Here is a 22,596-nt window from a genome sequence, read left to right on the forward strand (position 1 = left end):
TTGGCTGGAAGAAGAAATACAATTCATATTAAAGGGAGTTGAATTCAGAATGCTCAGGCCACAGAGCTATCCTGGATTCTCTCCTCAGGTAAGTTTTTACCCAAGCCTACCCTGTTCCCTGTGTCCCATTACACACGTCACTGTTCAACTACCACAGACCCAGACGTGGTCACCTCTGCTGCTTATGTGCACCGTTGTTTATGACCAGGACTCATGTCTTCCTTCTCTCTAGAGGGTGACAGCAGTATCTCTTGCAAAGATGCTAGCTGCCTGGGGCCAAACTTAAACAGAAAATTACCTGCCTAAGGGCTCTAATCCAACTCGAATCTCCTACTTGATTTCCTATGAACAAAATTAAGCAGCTAGGCATTCTAAATTATTAATATTTAACTACTGATCACTGCTGGGATGTACCAAGACAAAGAAGACAGTCATAAAGAACAAACAGCTTAAACAATTCAGAATCAGGCGCACTGCTATCAGACTGGTTTTACAAAGGTCTAAAAAATAGGACATTAAGTAAAAGCAGATGCTTAGCTTGTACACAAAGCCAGGGCAGCAGGAAGGCTTCACAGAACTCAGGCTACAGCCAGTATTGTGAAGCACCGCCACTTGCACATGTCCCTGGTGTCCAAGGCTTATGATGTCCTACTGCCTGGATCAACAGTAGACACAGGCCACAGACAGAGCAGGGCTCGTACATGTGTAGCAGAGGCATAAAAGCCGCAGCTGTGTTTCCTCTGGTTTAGACAGACTTTTTACACCTTAGCATGTTATATGCTAGCACCTTAAGCATGGATATACTAAACAAAAAAAAATCAATATTTTAAAATTTTCTTTGAACTAATCAAAGCCCTTGGCAAACAGAAGCCTCAATGATAAGAAGTATGGATTTGATGTGGCTGTGCAGGTCCTGCAGTGAGGCATGGCCAGTCTCTCCAGGTCCCCATTGCCATCTTTTGCCTGTGGTAGTTAACTCAGAGCTTCTAAATGACCTATGACTCTATGCTTCAGAAGTCTTGTGGGACACTTGGCATAGGAATCTTACCATCTCTGACTTCGTTGAACTGGAGTTCAAAGAAAGGAGGAAGTGGGTAGTTAGGGTAACCTTCACTTGCATTATCCTTCACTTACCTGGAGACCCCAAGTACCTGAGGGTCACCTCCTGTGTTTTCGCCTCTCCAGCCACGTTTTTTGCCATGCACTGGTAGACACCCTCATCGGCCTCCTGTGTGTTCTGGATCATCAGTGTGCCATCATCCAGCAAGTTTAAGCGAGAATCTGTCTTCATGCTCAGCTCGTTACTATAACGACAGAAATCAGTACACTCAGCCTAAGAGGATACTGCACCTCTTGAAGGGTCAGGCTGACAGTAGGCTCTGATGCTCAGGAATGTACATAGCACAAGCCAGTCAGAGACTAAGAGCAACAACCTTCCAGATATGTGCCCCTCAGCAACTGTGACTTAGCAAGCACATCTAGAAAACTACAAATATGTGATCACTGTTACATGCCAATCTAAATGCTTTAATTCCAAACAAGAGAAACATGGAAAATGTAAATTAAACATTTCCCTGTTTTTGCAAATTACGGGGTTTTTTTGTTTTTTAAATGTAGAAACATAGTTTTGTTTACTTAAAAGGAAGAAGCTAGGCATGGCTCCTACATTTATAATATCAGTCCTTGAGAAGTAGGGACAGAAAGATCAGAAGTTCAAGGCCACTCTCTGTTACACAGAAAGTTGGATGCCAGCCAGGGATGCATGAGATCCTGTCTCAAACAAACAAACAAACAAACAAACAAACAAACAAAATAACCTCTGGTCCAGTCCTTCTTTCTTAGCTCGCTCATCTGAGCATGCTTCTGACTCAGTCTCCCAAGATGGCAGCAACTCCTGGGGGCATGTAGGTCAAGAGCAGGAATGCCAGGGAACCTCCCCAGTGAGTAACAAGCAGAGCTGGCACCAGAGGCCAGGCCTTGGGACTTTGATTCAAGCAAGGTCTTTCATATTTATTTTTGTAATTTTAACTTAAGCACTGTCTTTCCTTTATAAACTGAAGGTATGAAAATCTTGAGCCACATTAATACTCTTCTTCTGTTTAATATAAACCTCTAACACCTTGGAATTCCTCCTGTAGTCAGTCCTAAATTTTAATTCTTTTCAGCCACAGAGCTACCCATGACATGGAGGTTTTTAAATGGCTGGATGTAGGTCATATTTTCCCTGTACAGCTTTGATCCGTATCAATGTAACCAACTTAAGAGTGCAATCCTGAGCTGATGCATCTTTTTACTGTGTCCCTGACCTCTCTCAAATACTGAATGGGTACTCTCCCATCTGTTTCATCTGTTAACAGAGCATTACTTAAGAGAAGTTCATGTTTGCGCTGGAATCCAAGTCTCAGCTGGAACAAGGATGACTTGACAGTCAGTGTCTGAACCTTTTGTTCCGAAATTCCACTAGTAATGTTCTCAAGGAGGTCTCTCTGCTTCCGCAAGACTGAACACAGCCACTGAGCTTGGCATAAACATACTGGGAGCCAGGCCATGAAAGCAGTCCTTGCTCAGGCAGATGCCTCGTGGTACAAATGGATTTAAGAGGCAAGGATACAATGGTTTTGTGTTTAGGATTTCCCTCTAAGAATTCCATCTTCTAACTATAACTCCTAGGCACCATGACCTCATTCCCACGTTGGTTTCTGCCCCTGTATCATGATCATCCCTGCTTGTCCCAACCCTAACCATGTGTGTCCCTCTCTACCTCTCTGCGTCCACCCCTTTCCATGCTAAACCCAACACCCAACTCTCAGCTCCAGCTGGAGGAATGCTCCTAACAGTTGGGACCAGATTCAGGCAGACAGGCGACCCCTTCTGCCATCCATGAGCAACGGCTGCCAGATGTTTGGCAGTCACACCTCTGTCTGTAGAATGAAGAGAAGCTCCTTCACTCAGGGTATGACTCCAGAAGCCAACGGGGCCTGTGTAGACTCATCATAGCCCCCAACCCCAGGCAGTTCATCACTATGGCTCAGGTCCAAAACTTAGAAACACTTTGCCAAACACTAGAGGCCCTGGCCAGAGAACAAGTGGGCAGAAATGGGCACGCAGTACTTCACTTGATGGGGCAAGAAAGTTCCACCATGCTGCCAGGTCACTGGCTGACCAGGGGAAAGGGACCCATGGCTTAAGTGAAACGAATCCCTTGGAGAGAAAACACTTCAGGCTCAAAAGTGTCTCCCAGGCATCTGTTATGTAAAAGAGGGACAATAAGGAATCATTTTTTTCCTTTATTCCTTCCTACATAGAAGGGGAAGGTGTCTATCAAGGGTGGGGAGCCCCATGGGAGTACATGGGGCTCCTGATGTGGTCCCCAGGATTTCAGTGACATTTCTGCTCCAACACAACTCACTTGTTTCGAAGCCAGATGATCTCAGGTTTGGGGTTGCCCTCAGCTCTGCAGGTAAAGTACACTGTGTTCCCTGAGGTTACATCTGCATCCTGTGGCTCTGAGGTGATCCGGGGCCTTTCTACATGCAAGGAACAAGCACCACAGAGAAACATGAGGCTCACATGCATGAGAACCCCAACCAGATTCCTCATGGCAGGATGATACCTTAAGGTCTGAATACACATCTCAGAACTGACACCCCCAACAAAAAACGACAGATTGTCTTTCCAGAGTTTCAGCCCTCAATGATAGAAGACAAGCCTTCTTCTGCAGTGTGAACTGGGGATAGGCCTGGACTTCTGGGGTCATTCTGGTCCTTCAGTAGGGTCTCCAGGACACACTCACCACAGTTCAGCTCTTCTGGGGTAATGGTAGCCACAGAGCGTCCTTGGATGCGTCTGGGATACTCGCAGGTAGCTGCTGCTTGTGCATTGCCAGATTGGGCATATGTCTTCAGCAGATCTGCTAGCCACAGGATTTCACAGTCACAGTGAAGTGCATTTGAGTCCAATCGCCTGTGAGAAGAAAAAGCCAAGAAGACACCAAGGAGTTAAGGAGACACTGAGCCATCCTAAATAGATCAACCTCCAGGGTCTGGAGCCTTAAGGCATGCCAAAGATGAGTAGCTAGGCATTAATCACGTGATGAGGAGATATGGCAAACAAAATGCAGTACCCCATGCTCAGACAAGAGACGGGCACTGGGTGGGGAAAGAGCCACTACTTGCTGGGGCACCCAGCTTGCAATACACTTCTGAATAGAAAGAGCCTACAGCCATACTAGGACCAAGGGGGCAGCAGTGGGTGAGTCTGGATGGGTGGTTCACCATGACACACCTGTCTAGTCTACCCTAGCCAGCTGAGTCAACTGGAAGAAGGCCATACACCATCTCGACTGCTCCTTGGGAAAGGATATTTCAGTGAGGCCACTGAGGGGCAAGGCCAACTCTGATGGGTTCAGCTTATCTCCAAATCTAGGATGCTCCTGTTTGAGCAATGTAAAGCCAGCAAAGGAAGGAATGTATTGGGTTAGAAGGGTTGACATGCCTCTAAAAGAGGAGTGTGTCTCTCTGAGGCTGCGAATAGGAAAATCCACCTACAGGCTAGTCCATTGGTTGCCCTACCCTTCGCCCTGGGTCCTCCTGGGTTGCTTTCTGTGCCATTTATCTGGCAATATTTTCCTCCCTCTTACCTACCAACGGTGAGTTTTCATCCTATCTTCCCACTCTAAAGTGATGGATTCATCTTGCCTGATTTCTTTCCTGAAGAAAGAGTCTTTGTCTTACGGATGATAAAGTAACAGCTCACTCAGAGATGAAACCTGCCTCTACCACTTCTAAGGTAGAGATGCTAAGTAAAGCTGCAGTGCCTCAGCAGCCTCTGACCAGACTACACAGACAGGAAAAGATGCCGTGCCTGTGGATATGAGTGGACACAGGCAGGAGAAACCAGACTGGAGACACAGCACCATCTCAAGCATGTGTGAGCAGGCTGTGCAAGTGAAGCCTGCCCTGCCTACACACATGCCTTCAATCTCTCCCTGTACTTCTTTTTTTTTTTAATTGTTTATTTTTCTTTTATGTACATTGGTGCCTTACCTAAATGTATGTCTATGAGAGGGTGTCCATTACAGACACCACACATTCCAGGAACTTCTTGAGTGGGCAAGTGCTCTTAAGGGCACAGAGAAAACAATCCAGGCTGTTAAATAGCTCCATTAACACTAAAATACCCCAATTCCCTTACAATACTAAGTATGCAAAGCTTACTTCTGGGGGCCTTAAAAACTGAGTAGGCATCAGTTTGCTTATTCAAGTAAGTGGATTTCAAGAATAGGTACTGGGCATATGCACACGGAGATGCTTCCAGACTGGCTTTCGTTCTCACCAGTGAAATATGCACCTTGCAATTAAAACTTAATTGGGGGAATTTAAACATATTTAAAAAACTGTCTCAAGATCCTTATTAAAGGATCAGCCTGCTGCCACATAACAAGTCATAGGCTTGCCTCTTCACACTGAAATAGGTTTAACAGGCCTGCCTTCCTGGCATAGAGATGTCTCTTAAGGCTTTGCCGAAGCTGGAAATGCTTGCCCAGTCCACAGAAAGGGCCAAATGAGAGAACTAGGGGAGAAGGCCTCCCATGACCACCGAAGATATACAGATATCTGAATACACACTTACAGCCGTTTCATGGACTCCAATTGGCTGAACGTCCCAGGAACTAAGTGTGTGATACGGTTGTTATGTAAAAACCTGTGGAGAAAGAAAACAGAACAAAGCTACTTAAAAATACCACCACCACCACCACAAAAACATCCTTAACATGTGAACATGTGCCCTAGAGACCACACATCTTATCAACTGTATTTATTTAATGAGTGGATCTGACAGCTATGTGCTTTGTTTCAAGAAAGAATTGGATTTCTTTCCTATTTTACAACCATGCCCTGAGTCCCACTTCTGACTATTGGCCAAGAGTTGGAGTCTACACCAAAGCATCATGGAAGCATTAAGCTGATGTTGACTGTTCAGACGGCAGGAGCTAGGGCCTGACTACAGATTAAAGAAGAAAGCAGAACTCACAGTCTCTCCAGCTTCGGCAGGTGCTGGAAGGATTCAGGGTCCAGCGTTTCTATCTGATTAAAGTGCAGGTACCTAGGGGATAAACAGCAGCACAGTGTGAACGATTTACCGACCTTTGCCAACCCAGAGTTTTGGCTCCAAAGTTTTCCCTCACTTCGTATCCACATATCACTAGGTACCTCCTTGTGCTCTGCACGGTGTGTGGAGACAAGAGGACACAAGTGAGAGCAAACAGGCTGCCCTGGAGTTGGATGACCCACAGACAATACCTCAGGACTTAAGAAGCCCTGGGCCTCCAGGAACCCAAGTGCTATGATCGTGGCCCAGCCACTTCACATTAATTTATAAAATACCTAGCGAGAGATAACAAGGAAAAATCAAAAGCAACCTAGCAGACAGGACCCCTGTCTGTGTGCATGCACAGGACCCCTGCACTTGAAACTGTCAAAGCTTCCATGTGACACTAAGAATGCTGCAGATACAAAACCAGGCACCCAGGCAGGAGATAAGCAGCTCTAAGTCATATGAAGTGATGAACTTCCCAGAGGTCCTCAGGTCATACTGAATATCCAGAGTCTATACTGTTTCCTATTTAAGATGTCGCCTTAGTCCAAACAATTTGCAATTTGGGATGTAACTAATTTCGTTCTCCTGGATGGTAGTTTGCTCTTCAACTATGGGATGATGGGATTTTTTTTTTTTTTTTTTTTTGTTGTTCAATAAAACATCAATCAAGTTCTTACTCAGACTTCTCTGGCCTAGAGAGAAGCCCCCACTCATGGTAACAAATGCTCTTATTCAATGAAGGGCCAAAGACAGAAACAAGCAGCAGAAGCAGCATGCAGCCTTCCTCACCACAACTCCATATAAACTCTGAGATTACTGCTACTCCTGGGACCACATATGGGTTCATTCCCTGGTAATTCTCCAGGTAGAACCAGTCCAGAGCCTCCTAATCTCAGAGGGCTGCAGTCTACGGCCCACCTGTCTCTCCTAAGGCACACAGTACCATGGTCTCCATGACCCTTCTTGTGTACAGGTTTGTGCCCCTCACTCCCCATATGACAAAGTGTTTATAAGACAAGAAAGAAAAAGGGCATCAATGTTAGTGATTGGCCCAGCACATCATCTGATCCAAGGATACCAAAAAAGACAGGACCAAAGAGACATCCTCATTCCCCATCATGTATGCCTGTTGGTGTGTGCTAGGCAGCTGAGACCAGCACACATATTCCTCTGGTCCCCAGGCCCTACAGCTCACATAAACCATCAACACTGGGGAGGTGCTGGGGAGTATCCGGCTAAACCTAAGTGCTGATCTAAGCTGGAAGAACAAGAAGAAAAAAAAGAGGGATATTCATGAGCCATATAAGGTATCGTGGTTTGTGTTCAAAGCCCTTTAGCCTGCAGTGAAGTTTGAACAGGTGGGCCTTAGACATCTTGTCCCAAGAAGCATCAAGGACAGTGGCTTGCAGGGTTTGCAGAACTCTGGACTGTTGGGACTCTGAGTAGATTCTGGACACCATCAGCCTTCTCTGGATGGCTGAGAAAATGGAGCACAAGGAGTGACTCTTCATGCATATGGAATATCTTTGCTGAATCAGCTACTAACTCTGGAGCTGACAAGGCTGACAAGGGCCCCCTGAGAAGTACTGCCCCTGGGCTCTTCATTTAGGCCTTCATGGCCTCACAGTTCCCACAGTCCCTGTTGAGTGCGAAGAGCATGCATCTTCTGCAGGAGAGGATAGAGTCTGAGGCAGAGTCAGCAGGAACTCTCTTTTCCCAGTCACAGACCCTGCACAAACATCAGAGAGAGCCTGAGGCCTGAGTCCTTTTTGACACACTGACCTGAACCTTTCTTCACACATGGAAGGGGTTATTCCCCCAATCTCACTACAGCATTCAGTTCTCAGAAAGAAAGCCATACCCCAGCGGCGGCAACCTGTCTCTCCTAGCCTAGGGTTTTCTAAAATCCCCGATGACTCAGGATCCTGCTCTGTCCCCAATGAGCAGAAACCCCCACTGGCTATGGAAGCCACTCATGTCCTCTTGTTCTTAATTTCTCCTGGCTGGGCTCCTTCAGTGGACTCACTGCCAGGTTAGTGCTGTGACATCTGCACGAAAACAGAAAGTGTCCTTTGTAAACTCCCACACCTATAAAGCCTCTAGATATTTCCAAGAGTTTTTGCAAAAATCTGGATTCCCTGTTTCATCTGTCTGAAGCAATTTATGCAGAACCTCACAAAATGTGGATATAGATGCACCATGTGGGCTGCAGCCCATGGCCCTACCTGCTACTGCCCCAACCCAGCTGTGCCGGTCCTCCAGTGTATCATGGGAAGACACACACACAGGCCTCAAGTGCAAGGCTACTTTTGCAGTAATCTAACAGCTGTTTTCCATCAATGAAATTGCAGACCTAAAATGGCCTGAAATCCCACATGGATTGCCTCAGCTTACTGAGTGAAATGTCACCCAGTAAGGCACATAAACCAGAAAATCCTCCATAATTTTACTGGAACTTTATGCCTAAAATTAAAAAAAAAAAAAAAAAAAACCCATGATGGGTGACTTCATAATAAATTCCAGTTCATATGCTGACTAAAGAGAGCATTTTGGCACACTCAACACCCACTAACCAGAACTACAAGGGGACGTAAGGCTTCTGTTCTCCAAAACAATGACCTCATGATTGAAACTGCACATGTCCCATGCTGGACACTCCTATCATGATAGACCATCTATCTCCTGCTTGTTTACACATCTGTCTCCACCATCATGTGAACACCAAAGTTCTTACTGATAGACAGGAAAGCAAGTTCTGTCCCTGCTCCTGAAATAGTGGGTGCAGGGTCAGGGTCTGATGCATAGAAGAAACACAGCAATGTTTGCTCTTGTGTGGGCGCAGGGGAGCAAGGTGGGCGTAGAGGGTGAAAAATGCCCACTGATGCTTCTCCTCGTCATGCACATCCTCCCTGCACCCCAGGAAGTACGGACATGTATCATGCAATCAGTCATCTCTCCCTGTGGGAGGCAATAAGGCAGATGGCATGGAGGACACTTACAGTTGCTCTAGAGAGGCAAGTCCCTTAAATGCTTGCCTGTCAATTGACTGGATCTCATTCTTGTACAAATAGCTGAAACAAGAAACATGGAGGAGTGTTAGCGCACACACGAGCTCTCAACTCCAGGTGGGAAGAACTGAGTTGACACATGGAGAACAGTTTAAAATCAATGACTGCATGACGGTACAAATGAAACATCACACTGTAGGTACCAGGCCACTCTCAACGGTCACTTCTCTTACACCTCAAGGATCAAAGGCAAGTGGTTCAGATTCTCCTACTGTGACTACCCAAGTCCTGACATCTGCGTCAAAGCCTGGGGAAGAGAAAGTGATTCCCCTACACATGTAAAAGGCATCGATTATAAGATCATAACCAGCATTTTCTACTAAACAGACACACCAGCACAGCTCTAAAAATAACAGGGTGTCTGAAGACATCTTGAATTTCTCTCCCACCCAGAACCCAAGAGCCATGTATACCACAGAGTCTGTTTGGGAATGGCCTACAACCTCAGAAAGGGCTTTCCATTTTTAAATGGTTAAAATTAAAACAATCAATAATTGTATGTCAAGACAAAAGTGAGCACTGTATGAAGTTCCTAACTCGGGGACCTTCATCAATAGTGTGGGAACAGCATGTGTGCTAGAGCTACCTCAGTGTGACATCTCAGCATGTGGACATGCTGGCTCTCACTTCATAACTCAGTTCTCAGCAGCCACACTGAATAAGAGATGGCTCTCTGCTCTTTCTCTCGGATTGGTGTGTCTGCACTGTCCTTTATTAAAACTGGTTTGTTTTCACCTGTAACACAGAAAGGGCAAGCCAGATAGCAAGCTTCTCCCATGTTTTCCTGTTAGGTAAAAACTTATACTTCAAGTCAATGGTTCAGCATCTAGCATTACGATGTGTCTTGTTTATAAATATGGTGTGTGTGTGTGTGTGTGTGTGTGTGTGTGTGTGCGCGCGCGAGCACGTGTGCATAGTGTATTGTATGACTAGGAAGGATGTCATAAGAGCAGAATATGACCCCTTAAGGGAGAAGTAGAGAGAGAATGCATATGAGTAATAAAACACAGCAGGGAACCAGCTGGAGAGGAGACACACTGAGGGCAAGGGAGTCTGGGAACAAATGAGAAAATATAATGACACATAGGTATGAAGATGTCATAGTAAAACCAAGTGCTTTCTGTGCTAACAGTAATAAAAATAAAAAATTAAAATAGAATATAAATTAAAATAGTTGCCATGGATGGCAACTAACAAAAATATGTGTAAGAAAAAGCAAACAAACGGACAATATTCTTTGCCTTAATCCTTGTGGTATGACATGTCCAGGGTCAGATCAGTCACTGCATTCATTGTTGACTGTACAAAATCCTACTTCATGGGACTGGAAGTGCCCAGTTTTTAATTGCTGTGACCCACCAAAGATGCTCTTGCCTTTTCCCTCTGTGCAAATCAAGAAAGTGGTACTCAAAGAACCACAGACTTGTAACACAAGCCTTCCAGGACCTGTCCATTCCCATCAATAGCCCAGCAGCTACGACAAAAGCCATAAAGGCATTGGTCCTCCAGGGTGTTTCAAACCATGTAGTTATAGTAAAAACTCAACCTTTATACACCCCAGTTTCTTAAATAGATCCATTGAGTTAATTATGCAGAAAATTTTTTGGTCAAGGCCTGAGTTACCACTGCCTCCTTTGTCTTCTTCTTTAAGCAAAATACCAAAGAACATTGCCTTTTACCATTTCAGAAAGATGGAGTCCTTCTGAAGGATATACAAAATAAGTAAATTCAACTAATAGATATGAATGTGTGTTTATAAAGATACTGGTAGGGTTTGGGAGGACAGCTCAAAGGTAGAAGGGCAAATCTCTGGATTCCATGCCCAGTACCACACAAACACACATACAAGTTTAAAAAACAAAATTAAAGTCACTGAAACACAATGCACTTTCTTAGGAATAAAAAAGTTGATGTTCTGATAATTAATTGTAATTTCTTATTTCACACACTTGATCCCTGTACCATGGACTCTGCCTCAGGAGGCCATCTCATTATCAAGAAATATGAGTGAGGTAGGTGGCCAATGCCTCACTAGAGGCAACAGAGATCCAGGAAATAAGGACTACCCACAGTCCAAAAACGTGTTTTGACTAAAAATACACAAGGTTAAAATAATCAGCACATTTTAGACATATTCTAAATAATTCCAAATAAAATACATTACTATAGTGATTATAAAAGTACTCTCCCAATGAAAGCCCAGGGAACTGAGGGATGAAGCTAGCCAGGACTTGCATAAGGCTGCATGAGGCACTAGGCTCCAGTCCTAGCAGCTTGTCTCTCAGTGTGACCCATTTCTACTGAGACCGACTGTCCTGCTCACACTCTAAGCTGTCTCACTGTGGAAGGGAGAGGCGAAGTCAGGACATGGCAGCTGGGAAGGAAAGCAGTCCCGGAGAAGGCCAGAGGGGATGATTTAAAAGACATTGTGGAAAACAGAAGCCCAGACTTCCTCCTGATACTGAGTGTATTCACAGAAGAAAACATAAAACGGAACATAAAACAGTTAAAAATACAGATGCACACACACACACACAGCCCCCATGCTGGCATCAGCTGACACCATCTAGGTGTCACTCCAGGAAATCAAAGCTCCCCGGTGGAACTTGGGCAGCAACAGCAAGAAGGTTACAAGAAAGCTCGAGAACAGAAGCCTGCCATCCTGGCTTCAAGAACCCGTGAGGAAAGTCAGCACTCTATGCCAAAGAAGCTGCGGAGAGAGTTTGCACACAACAATTTCACTGAGGAGAGTATGTCAACAAACAGAGCTGTCGGGAGGTCCACTGACATCTAAAGTCAAAACAGATTTCCAGTATATATTCACACTAAAAAAAAAAAAAAAAAAAAGAAAAGAAAAAAAAAACCAAAATGATTTGGTTTTGAAAATCAGCTCAAGTTACAGATGTTTATATGCAATATGGTATAGATTTCTAACAAAAATAACTAACAAAACGGCTTACTTAGGGAAGTCATCCATTTACTAAATGTGGGTGACATGTGGTTCTGACCTGGAGGGACATGGGCACAACCCATAGAACACCATGTTTCCCAAGTCCTTCCCACTTATAGTATGTGTCTGGGCAGGGTACTAAGGCAGTACAAGACAGGATATCCCGGTGTGACTCCAAACTATCCTTAAACTCAAGGTGTCCTCTTGCCTCAATTTTTCCATGTACTAGAATCACAAACACCAGTCCTGGCTTCCTAACATTTTTAAAAAGAGTGATGACTTTCCAAACTTCAGAGCTGACTTCAACGAGCAAGAGATGACTTAAATGATAAAAGTGAATTATTGAAAAGTAAAAGCAATGTCACTAGATACAAATAAGAAGAAGCAAAGTCAGGAAGGTGAGACATTAACAGGGATTAGTGACACTCCAAAGAAATTAGCAAATTTACAGTCATAACCCACTTACAGCTGGAAAAGCATCGGAGATCTTAAATCTACAAAATGCATTTCCCTGTGGCTATATCCCAGGAGGCTGTGCGTACCACAGCAACTCCCACCCCCACCCCCACCCCCGCAACCTGGAAAGTTATACAGGACAGACCACAGCCAACAAAGGCAGTGCATGTGTGTCCGTCACTCAGCCCACCTCACCCCATCACTTTATGCTGATGACATGTTTTAGAGTTTCACTCACCTTCTGAAAATAAAAATCATTTGGGATGGTTTTATAGTAACTCACAAACAGAGCAGATCTTGGTTTTACATCTACATACTCTAAGGACAGAGAGGAATGCTGTGCAGTAGAGAGCTGACCCTTAACTTACAGGTATTTTAAGTTCTCCAGGTCCTCAAATGCACCATTGGGAATCTTCTTGATCTGGTTGTTGTTAAGAAGCCTGTGAAAGAAAATGCCAGCAGAGGTGAAACAAACAAAAACACTTCCAAATTATATTAAGGGAAACTACTTCTACAGCCACTGAAGGGTCAAAAAATGATGAAGTACAGACTTGCCTGCCAGCAGTCATTAAATCCCAGCTCCAGGACCAGCCTGAGTTACTATGGTTACTAGATAGCCCTCTTCCACTATGATATACACTAAAGAAGTAAATCCTCTTTCCTTGACATAAAAGCATGCATCTTCAGCTCACCACCTCCCAGAGTCTCTGGTCTGGCAGGACTAAGGGGCCAGTCTAACACAATCATGCATATACAGGATGTCAGTCCCTGGGGTCTGCCATTCTTCCACAAGGTGAGAAGCTGAGCTGAGCAGAGCCACCTCCTACTCTGTGCTTCAAGACTTGAGTGATTCCTTATCTCCTTATCCCTGGGAGAAGCTTCTAGCTGTGTCCAGTGTACTTCAAAGAGCTTGAAGTCTACTGTGGCTCCAAAGCCCTGTCTGCAGCCAGCTTGAGCTCAGGAGATGACAATCCTCCTCAGCCATACAGGAAAGAGGTGAAGGCCAGCGCGGCCAGCAAAGGGAGGTGAGAAGTGAGGGTGAGTCCTACAGGAAGCCCAGTGAACACAGAACACTGTTGGGGCCTGAGCTGCCTCACACTTGGGGGCCAGAAATGCCACGGACCGCTCTGTCAGTGTTGGAACCCGCACTGCCAAAAGCCTTGGGGACTAACTTATTAGCCCGCACTGCCCCAAGCAGCTCCGGTCTGCCGGTCGGGGTTCAGCAAGAGAGAGAGTGGGGATAAACTCGAAGAATGGAGACCAGACAGAGTGTGATTCAATCCCGTTTATTCTTTGGTCTTTCTTCCTAGTCCCAAGTCTTGAGTTCCTAGTCCCTAGTTCCTCCAAGTTCCAAGTTCTTTCTCCAAGTGCTAAGTGCCTAATGTCTAATAATTCTAATTTCTTCTGAGTTCTCTAGTCCAAGTGTCTTCTTCCTCAACGCCTAATTCCTACTCCAAGTTGTATTCTAAGTTGTACTGTCTAACCTAATTCCTAGTTCCAAGTTGTACTCCAAGTTGTACTGTATAACCTAATTCCTAGTTCCAAGTTGTACTGTGTCCAAGTTCTTCCTCCAAGTTGTACTCTCTGAAGTGTCTGATTCTGTTACTCCAAATTGTTCTGAACTCTCCTGTCTGCCTCTCGCCTTTTATATGTCTCACTTCTAAGCCACGCCTCTAAGTCACACCTTTAATCATGTCCTTAGGTCTTGTCTGTCTCTAAATCTGATCTCTAAGTCATGCCCTTAAGTCACACACCTTTAAGTCTCACACACCTAAGGGAAAATCCTGGGTATCTAAAGCAAGATGTTATCAGAGTATGCTCAGCTATTGTGGGCTAATGCAATTAAGTCTCTGGTGAGAGTATATGGCTCAAGATGGCTGCAAGGATGATAGCCGCTTTCTGTCGGCTCCCCACAGAACACTGTGGTTAACACAAAGACACTTCAGCTCGGCATTCATCGGCAAGAACGTGGGCTGAAGCACAGCTGGGGGTCCACGGTATTATACATGCCGGTCTATACACAAAGGGCAGGCAGACAGATCTCTACCATCCTGGCTTCCCTTACCCATTCCCACTTGTAGTGAGAACTGGTTTCTTAAAAGACTCAGTTATGTTATGTGATTATGTTTTTGTTTTAATTCCAGGTATAGGGTATGGGGCTGCTTTAAATTGTCCACAGCCGCTGACTATGATTTGTCTCTTGCTCTGGCAGGGGCATGATTCTGCCATCTGAAAACAGTTTGGAATTCTGGAAACTCCTAAGAGAGTATAAAAATGCCAGAGACCCGGTGCCCCCTTTCCCCTCTAACATTCTTTCTCTCCTATTTAGTGCTGAGGGGTTAGAAGAGATAAGGGCAGTAGGAAAAAGAACCTAATAAAGTAGGCAAAAGCCCCCACCAACTGTGGCACTCGGTAGCCACAGCATTTGCCATCTACCCACAGGTCCACAGGACAACCGCCTTTCTTTGCTCTCTCACTAGCTATTAACTACACACTCTAACTTACAGTGTGTTCAAGTTCCTCAGCCTCCTGAATGCCCCAGGTTGGATCTCTCTGATTCTGTTGAACCGAAGATCTCTGTGAAGAGAGAGTAAATGTTATTTTAATGACAGAAAATGCACAGCTGTTCTCCTTAAACAAATGACTTCAAGATGAAAAGACATTATAAAAATTACTCCACACAGGCCACCATTCTGGGTAAACTCTCATTATAGAAATATTCCTCTGAGTGAAGGAACAACATTACACTTAATCTGCTTAACAGGTAAGTGTGAGGAGATTTTAAAAAATGATAAACATAAAAAAATGCCAGGAATGAACTCCCTGCACATTCCAGCCCTGGCCAAATCTACTGAGCAAACTCCTTTAAAAAAAAAAAAAGTCTCAGGTAAACGCACACAGGTAGATCTATATACATTTAAGGTGTCACACAGGCTGTGAACACAGAAACACATCAACATTCACCAGCAAGAACAGAAACACAGCTGCAAGGCAAGGTGTTATCTCCATGGACTTACTGGTTGTCCCAAAGCACAAAGTCATCTCAGCAGGAGAATTGGAAAAGAAGGCCATCCTGTGAACGGACTACAGACAGGCATTTCCAAACAAGTAGATAAGCAGAATTCTGCTAATATTAAAGTATTAAAACCAGTCTTTATTTTCCCTGGGGAGGAACACATATGTAGGTTGCACACAGGGACAAGAGAGGAAAAATCACTGAGTTTGAGATGGTCAAGCCGAAGATGGCTCTGAGCCCAACAGAGCTGAGCTTAGAGCAAGCATGGGAAGATTGCGACCACTCATACAGAGTGTGATAGGCCCACAGACAGGGCAGAGTCGAGTCAGAGGCCGCTGGGCAACCAGGTGGTGAAAATGAGCAGACATCTGCTTCACTCCTCACAGGAAGCTCATCCCTAGCTTGAGCTGAAAAGTACATTTATAGGCTGGCTGGTGAGATGGCTCAGGGGTAAGGCACTTGCCACCACCCTGACAACGGGGACCCACATGTGGAGGGAGAGAAGTTGTCCTCTACCTTCCAGGGGTACAGAATGGCACACAGAAAGTTGTACACACACACACACACACACACACACACACACACAGGATAAATAACTAAAAAAGACCTAAATTTACACATGTGAAAGTCATTGAGTAATAAAGAAGCCCGTATCTTTAATAAGTTGTCTTAGAAAATTAAAATTCCTTCTCCAACTTTGATAGGGATTTTTATTGTGTTTCCCCAGAACTCATGTATGTAAATCCTAACCTCAGTGTCTCAGGGTGTGGCTGTGTCTGAAGATGGGGTCTTTCTATAGGACATCAAGTTGAAAGGTAAGTCCCAGCCCAACACAGCTGATATCCTCATAGAAAGGGAAAGAGGGAGACAAATATGCAAGGATGGGGGCATCTAGTGAAGTCACAAGTCTACCAGGAGGGAAGAGTAAGTCAAGTGAAGAGGGGAGGGGGGCTCCCTGATTAGGGGTCCAGCCTCCACCAGGAGCTGTGCACTTCTGGTTAAACCACCCAATATGGAGTACTCTGTTGTCAGCTCTGGGACAGAACAGGGATCCTGGGATAACAGGAGGCCAAAGCAATGAGAACTTGTGTCTCCTAGAACATCCTCAGACCTGAAGTGTTTATTGTCTTGTAAGAAATCTAATTACTCCATGCATACTCAATAGATGCCAGTGACTTATAGAATCAGTCCCAGATTAGGATTCAAAAAGAGACTTTAGAAAATGTGTCTGAGTCACTAAGTGAACTGTCTGGTTAAGGAGCCAGCAGAGGGAGGTGGTTCTTCCCCGCACTTCTTCCTTGCTCTTGTCAAGTTCTCCCGGCAAAGGGACAGTCAAGGCTGCTTGCCTTTCTGCTCCCATAATAGCACAGCTTCATTACAGTCTGTAAATCATGGCCTCCATGTCTTCACTTTCTCCTAAGATTTTGCTGGGAACTCTGCTCTTGCCCTGGCTAGCCCTCCTCTGCACTGACAGATGTTTTCACTCAAGTAAGATTTTACTTCACAGTGCATCCAGTGGGAGATGTAGAACAGTCAGGAGAAAGGTTGGAGCCCAGGGGAAAGATCTGTGGAAAAGATGAAGCCAAAGGACCAGTAAGAAATAAAATAATAAGAAATGAAACCTGATTAATCAGGCTTGATCTCAAACATGGAGAAGCTCTGACATGACTCAAGCGTTGGACAGAAGATCCATTCCGGAAGTTGTGCTGCACATCACTACTTATAGTCAAGAAAACACACTCAGGAAACCAGACACACACCATCTTGAACTTCAGCTCTCTATCAAATTCTATTTCACAAGACAGAAGGACAATGTGTATGAATCTCTTAGAAGCTAGAAAGCATATATGAGGTCTAAGAGATTGGTATGTTAAGATGAAGCCTAAGAAAGATATCCTCCCTGGTCTAGACTTGAGGCCACCAATCCCCTGGTCTCAAAAGACAGGGCTGGCTCTGAGCACTTGGCCCATCGTCAGAGCTGAGATGGTTATGGTGTAACTGCACACCAGTGATCACATACTGAAATCTAAGTACGTTTGACAAGGAAAGTTGGATAAGATGGTATCTGAGTTGTTTTTTGTTTGTTATGTGACTGCATCTTAGTCACCATGCATTCCTGCTAGACAAAGCTGGTGCAAGTTCAGAATGTGATTTCACAATTTGTACATAAGCAGTCAAGGACTGCCGATCACAGCCTGATGCTAAGAAGGTCAGAGGGTCCGGTCCCCTCTGCAACAAAACAGGATTCTTAACCAACAAACTGAAACCACTACAAACCAAAGTGGAATTCTAGACCTGGCAAAGGGTAACTGAGATGAAAAGCTCACTCTTCAGAACTTGCATCATATTTAATATTGCAGAAATTGGACCTTGAAAGCCAAGCTGAACATTGGAAGATACCCAAGTAGAAGGACAAAATATTTATCCTTGTGTATTTTTCCCTCTGATGACCACAGCAAAGGAAAAGCTGAAATGGACATGATCAGGGAATTGGAGCAGGCTGACAATCCAGTCTACATGTCCATACCTCATGGAGACACTGGGGACAGCTTCAAACATTGTCATCTTAATGAGGAAAAGGAAGGACAGATGACAGATGGTCCTGTGCTTCAATTCTACATGCTATGGCTTTGGGATATTACAAGAGGAGCCAAATACCCTTTCAAGTATGAGGCAAGTTCAAGGACATGCAAGCTCATGACAGGGCTGCCTACATAAATGTATGCTCATTTAGGTAGCCATAGGGAAGGCTGTCCTTCACAAGGTTCCTGCAGTGTCCCCAGTCAGCAGCAAGGTAGTGGTGGAGGTAGCATCTGGGGACTTTCAGAAGGGAATTCAGGTCACACCGAACAGCACAAAGTGGGAACTATGGGACAGGGCAGAAGCATGTGTTTTTAGCAAACTCTCCAGAGAAAGCAAGATGAAGCTCAAAAAACAATGCTCTTCAGTCTGCTAGGAAGGTCACAGCACACATATATATTTGTACATGTGTGCACATGCATGATATGGAAATGACATTCACACATGTGTGTACAAGCAGCAGCTGCTGCTGCATCTCTTTCTTCTCCAGCCCTTAGTCCACTTATCACTGCTGTGAAGTTTAAGTGTGAATACATCAACCCTTCATTTGTTTTTACAGAAACATCTGCACATGCCTCAGGAGACAGACTATGGAGAACTGGAGTGTGGGGTCTCGCCTCTTCATCATAGATTTAACACAATACAGATGACATTGGAACTCTTATTTTTAAAATGATAATGGTGCCACCAAAAACTCTAAACAAAAAGGAAAGAAAGAAGAAAGAAAAAAAAAAGAAAGTCGGTTAGTTAAAGTATCTTTCTGGCTCTCAGTTCTCACTCTATTGGGCCAGGAGGGGGGCAGGAGGGAGGATTCAGGAGTGGGGAAAGTGAGCTGATCTCCACAGAGACAGTGATTCCCACCCACTTGCTAATGCTCAGACCATCTGGAGCCCACCCTCATGGTTTGGAAAAAACATTTCCCCAGCAAATAATGAATGTCTTAAACTTCCCCCCATGAAGCTGGCATGAAGCAGGAATGGAGGTGTATTCCACAGAGCTCTGGGAAGGCCATAACCAGAATGATTACTTAAAAGCATCTTTGAGAGTGAACCTCAGAGAGAGTAACTCTGAGTGCTCTGCTGCCACTAGGACCCAAACCCCAGAAGAGTCCATACAGAAACTCTTTGTTATGAATATCAGCTTTTTCCTAAACCCTGGACACTAGATCATAACTACCACTAGATGTGAGATCAGAGAGCACGCCACACAGGGCACGGACCCAAGCGAGCAGCACTACAAACACTAACCTTGAGTACCAACTGTACTTGTGTATCCCACAGAACTCAGGGATTGTAGTGATGGCACAAACCAGTGTCAACGTGTTTGTTAAGCAGGCTTGACATTTGGGTGGCCCTAGAATGCATAGGCAATCACTCAAAGGCTCCCTCCCTACACAGTGATTTTTAGGGCAAGATCATGGCTTGCCACACAATCCTTATCTGGCTATAACAATAACCAAGGTTCTATTCTAAAGACATGGCCCTGGGATATTAGGTTAAGGAAATAAACACTAGGCTAGGGGGAAGCGGGGGCATTAGAATCAGGCTAGAGGAAGCTCCCTTATATGGCAAGTAAGAACTCAGAAACTAGAAACTGCCAAAGTCTGTAATTTTGTACACAGCAGAAGGAAAAAATGCAATGTGTGGGAACTGGGCTTGAGCACAGACTAGTGCACGAGAAGGTTCTGGAAGACTTAGCTACTGGCTCCTTCCAGACTCTTCCTCTCTCAATAGCACTGTCTTATTCAGGGTTTGTATTCCTGCACAAAACATCATGACAAAGAAACAAGGATTCAGCTTACACTTCCACATTGCTGTTCATCACCAAAGGATGTTAGGACAGGAACTCACACAGGTCAGGAACTTGGAGGCAGGAGCTGATGCAGAGGCCATGGAGGGATATTACTTACTGGCTTGCTTCCCATGGCTTGCTAAGCTTGATTTCTTATAGAACCCAGGACTCTCAGCCCAGGGATGGCACCACCCACAATGGCCCTCCCACCCTTGATCACTAATTGAGAAAATGCTTTACAGCTGAATCTCATAGAGGCATTTCTTCAAGGGAGGTTCCTTTCTCTGTGATAATTCCAGCTTGTGTCAAGTTGACACACAAAATCAGCCAATACAAGCACCCTTTCTCCTCTTCACCAAGTTACAGCACTGACCTCTGAACTGGCACCAGCCCTCTAAGTGCAAAGAGACTTCAATAAGGGTCAAAAATGAAATACAAAATTTTCCACTCCAGCTCAGCATCAGGATACAGGGAGAATCATGCTTTGAATTTAAAACGCTTGCAAAAAGGTTCATAAAGAAATGTTTTGCTTTTAATGTTTACATATTTCCCCCATTATTCCAAAATCTCAATGGAAACACAAAACCTACCAGAATAGCAAAACCTAATGCTTGCAAAGAAGCATTCTAATTCATGATTATATTAAATACCAAAACTGCAATTCATGAGGCCGGCAAGATGGCTCAGGGTGTCAAGGTGCTTGCTGCCAAGCTTGCACCCAACCTGACACCTATGTTTGATTCCCCAGCATCACTTGAGAGAAGGAGAGAAGCAACCCAGAAGTCCTCTGGCGTCTACAAGCAAACTATGGTACACAGGCACACATGTGCAAGTGCATGCATACTAAGTAAATAAATGTAATATGACTTTTTTAAAAAATATAATTTATTACAGAACTATAAAATAATAAAAATAAGATGAAGATGTAATACTTTTGTTTGGTTGTTGTTTTGGGATCTGGAGCTGTAAGTACATGCATGCATATATATGTGTGTGTGTGTGTGTGTGTGTGTGTGTGTGTATGTATATATGCAAGGGCACATGTATGTACATGTGTGGAGGCTGGAGTTATAGGAATACATGGCCATATCCAGCCCAGGTGCCAATGATCTGAACTCAGGTCTTTGTGCTTGGACAACAAGTACTCTTACCCACTTAGCCATCTTCACAATCTGAAATCCAAGTTTAAATCTTTCTCTAGGAAATCTGCCTCAGAATCTCCTTCCATAATAACCTAGGACATACACCCCATTCAGTGATCTGTACCTTAACCAGAAGGAACTAACTATAAACAAAAACGTCATATGTAAGGATTACATATAAAGTTCATTTATTGTAATCTTCAATAATACCACTTCTAAAGTAATGTTTTTTCCATTAAAAAGTGGCATGTGTTTGCATTTATTTTTAAATTTAAATATTAAAAATGACTTGGTCAACAAATTAAAAATAATAAGTATCTTCTGTTTGGTCTGAGACCCAAAACCACTTTTCTCACTGATGAAGAACTTAACCCTGTCAGTGCCTCAATGTATATACAGTTACTTTTCCAGTAGGAAAACCATACAGCCTGCACCTCACTCTGGGCTGTGATGTGTATTTTAGTATTTACTATTTGTTTCCACTAGCAAGAGCCTACAAATACCCCAGAGGTAAGGCAACATGGAGCTGAACTGGAGGCATGCACACACAATGCGATTTTATTACTGCGTTCTCATCACAATCTTTTTTAAGGTTAATTTTACAGGATTTGTAAGGTTAAATTTCAGTTATCTTTACATGCTATAGAGAACGTCTGAGATCACTGGTATCACACTGTCAAAAGCTGCTAAGTACAAGGGCAGTTGACTGTTTTTCTGTTTTCAATGCACAGAGTTTGGGTGGGGTGTGCCCTAGATGTGACGACACAGTTGACTTGATACACACGAGTGTAGGCTCACACCACTCATCTAAGCGAGTTAATGTCACCTCTCCTTGGTAGGACATATTTTAAATACATTCTTGTTTTTAAAATCAGAATTATGGCAGGACAGATGCAGGCCTTCTCTCCTAGCAAGACCTGAAGTACACCATCACCATCACCAGCCCCAGACAGAGCAGTCCTCATCATGAAATGCTGAATAGCTACTGAATGACAGCTGAAAATACCCTAAAACTAGACCTTGTATTTTTTTTTTTTTTAGCAGTGTTTGGTTGTAGAAAAGAAATTTCTGTGCTTATGAGTGAATACCTGTAAATGAAAATAATGCTAAAAACTGGTGCTTTGATGGTGAAAGACAGCATCACTCCCCACACTGGAATGAAAACATCAATTAGCTCCTTTCCTGTCTGTTAGGATGTCTTTTGCCACAGTCTTCCACAGCACACTTACTTTCTGAACTGAAAATCATAGTTCCATACACAGCTCACAGGGGAGATGAGAGCAACACTTACAAGCAGGTCGTTGCTTGTAGCAGTCAGAGAGGACACAGAAAACAAGCCTGGGAACAAGACTGTCATCAGACTACTGATGAGAGGAGGAGCCATAGGGATGAGGAATGCTTGCATAATGGAAGAAGGAAAGCTGATGGAAGACTGTGTGCCGAGGGAACTATGGACACCCCTTTCTCTCTTCAATCACTGAGCACTGCTGAGCC

The 22,596-nt window shown here is 44.2% G+C and overlaps 1 protein-coding gene across 1 annotated transcript in view; it reads right to left on the minus strand.

Moving 5' to 3' along the window:
* Positions 1 to 18,154, minus strand: part of Pxdn (peroxidasin) — a 47,171-nt gene extending 29,017 nt beyond the window's left edge. Inside the window, exons 1-9 of the mRNA XM_034514672.1 lie at positions 18,117 to 18,154; positions 15,079 to 15,150; positions 12,942 to 13,013; positions 9,099 to 9,170; positions 6,034 to 6,105; positions 5,632 to 5,703; positions 3,794 to 3,963; positions 3,410 to 3,527; positions 1,135 to 1,304 (exon numbers count right to left, since the gene is read on the minus strand). Coding sequence (XP_034370563.1) covers positions 1,135 to 1,304; positions 3,410 to 3,527; positions 3,794 to 3,963; positions 5,632 to 5,703; positions 6,034 to 6,105; positions 9,099 to 9,170; positions 12,942 to 13,013; positions 15,079 to 15,150; positions 18,117 to 18,154 — 856 coding nt within the window. The remainder of the gene's footprint in view (positions 1 to 1,134; positions 1,305 to 3,409; positions 3,528 to 3,793; positions 3,964 to 5,631; positions 5,704 to 6,033; positions 6,106 to 9,098; positions 9,171 to 12,941; positions 13,014 to 15,078; positions 15,151 to 18,116) is intronic.
* Between the last annotated feature and the right edge of the window lie 4,442 nt (positions 18,155 to 22,596).

This window comes from Arvicanthis niloticus, chromosome 11 (genome assembly GCF_011762505.2).
Source record: "Arvicanthis niloticus isolate mArvNil1 chromosome 11, mArvNil1.pat.X, whole genome shotgun sequence".
NCBI lineage: Eukaryota > Metazoa > Chordata > Mammalia > Rodentia > Muridae > Arvicanthis > Arvicanthis niloticus.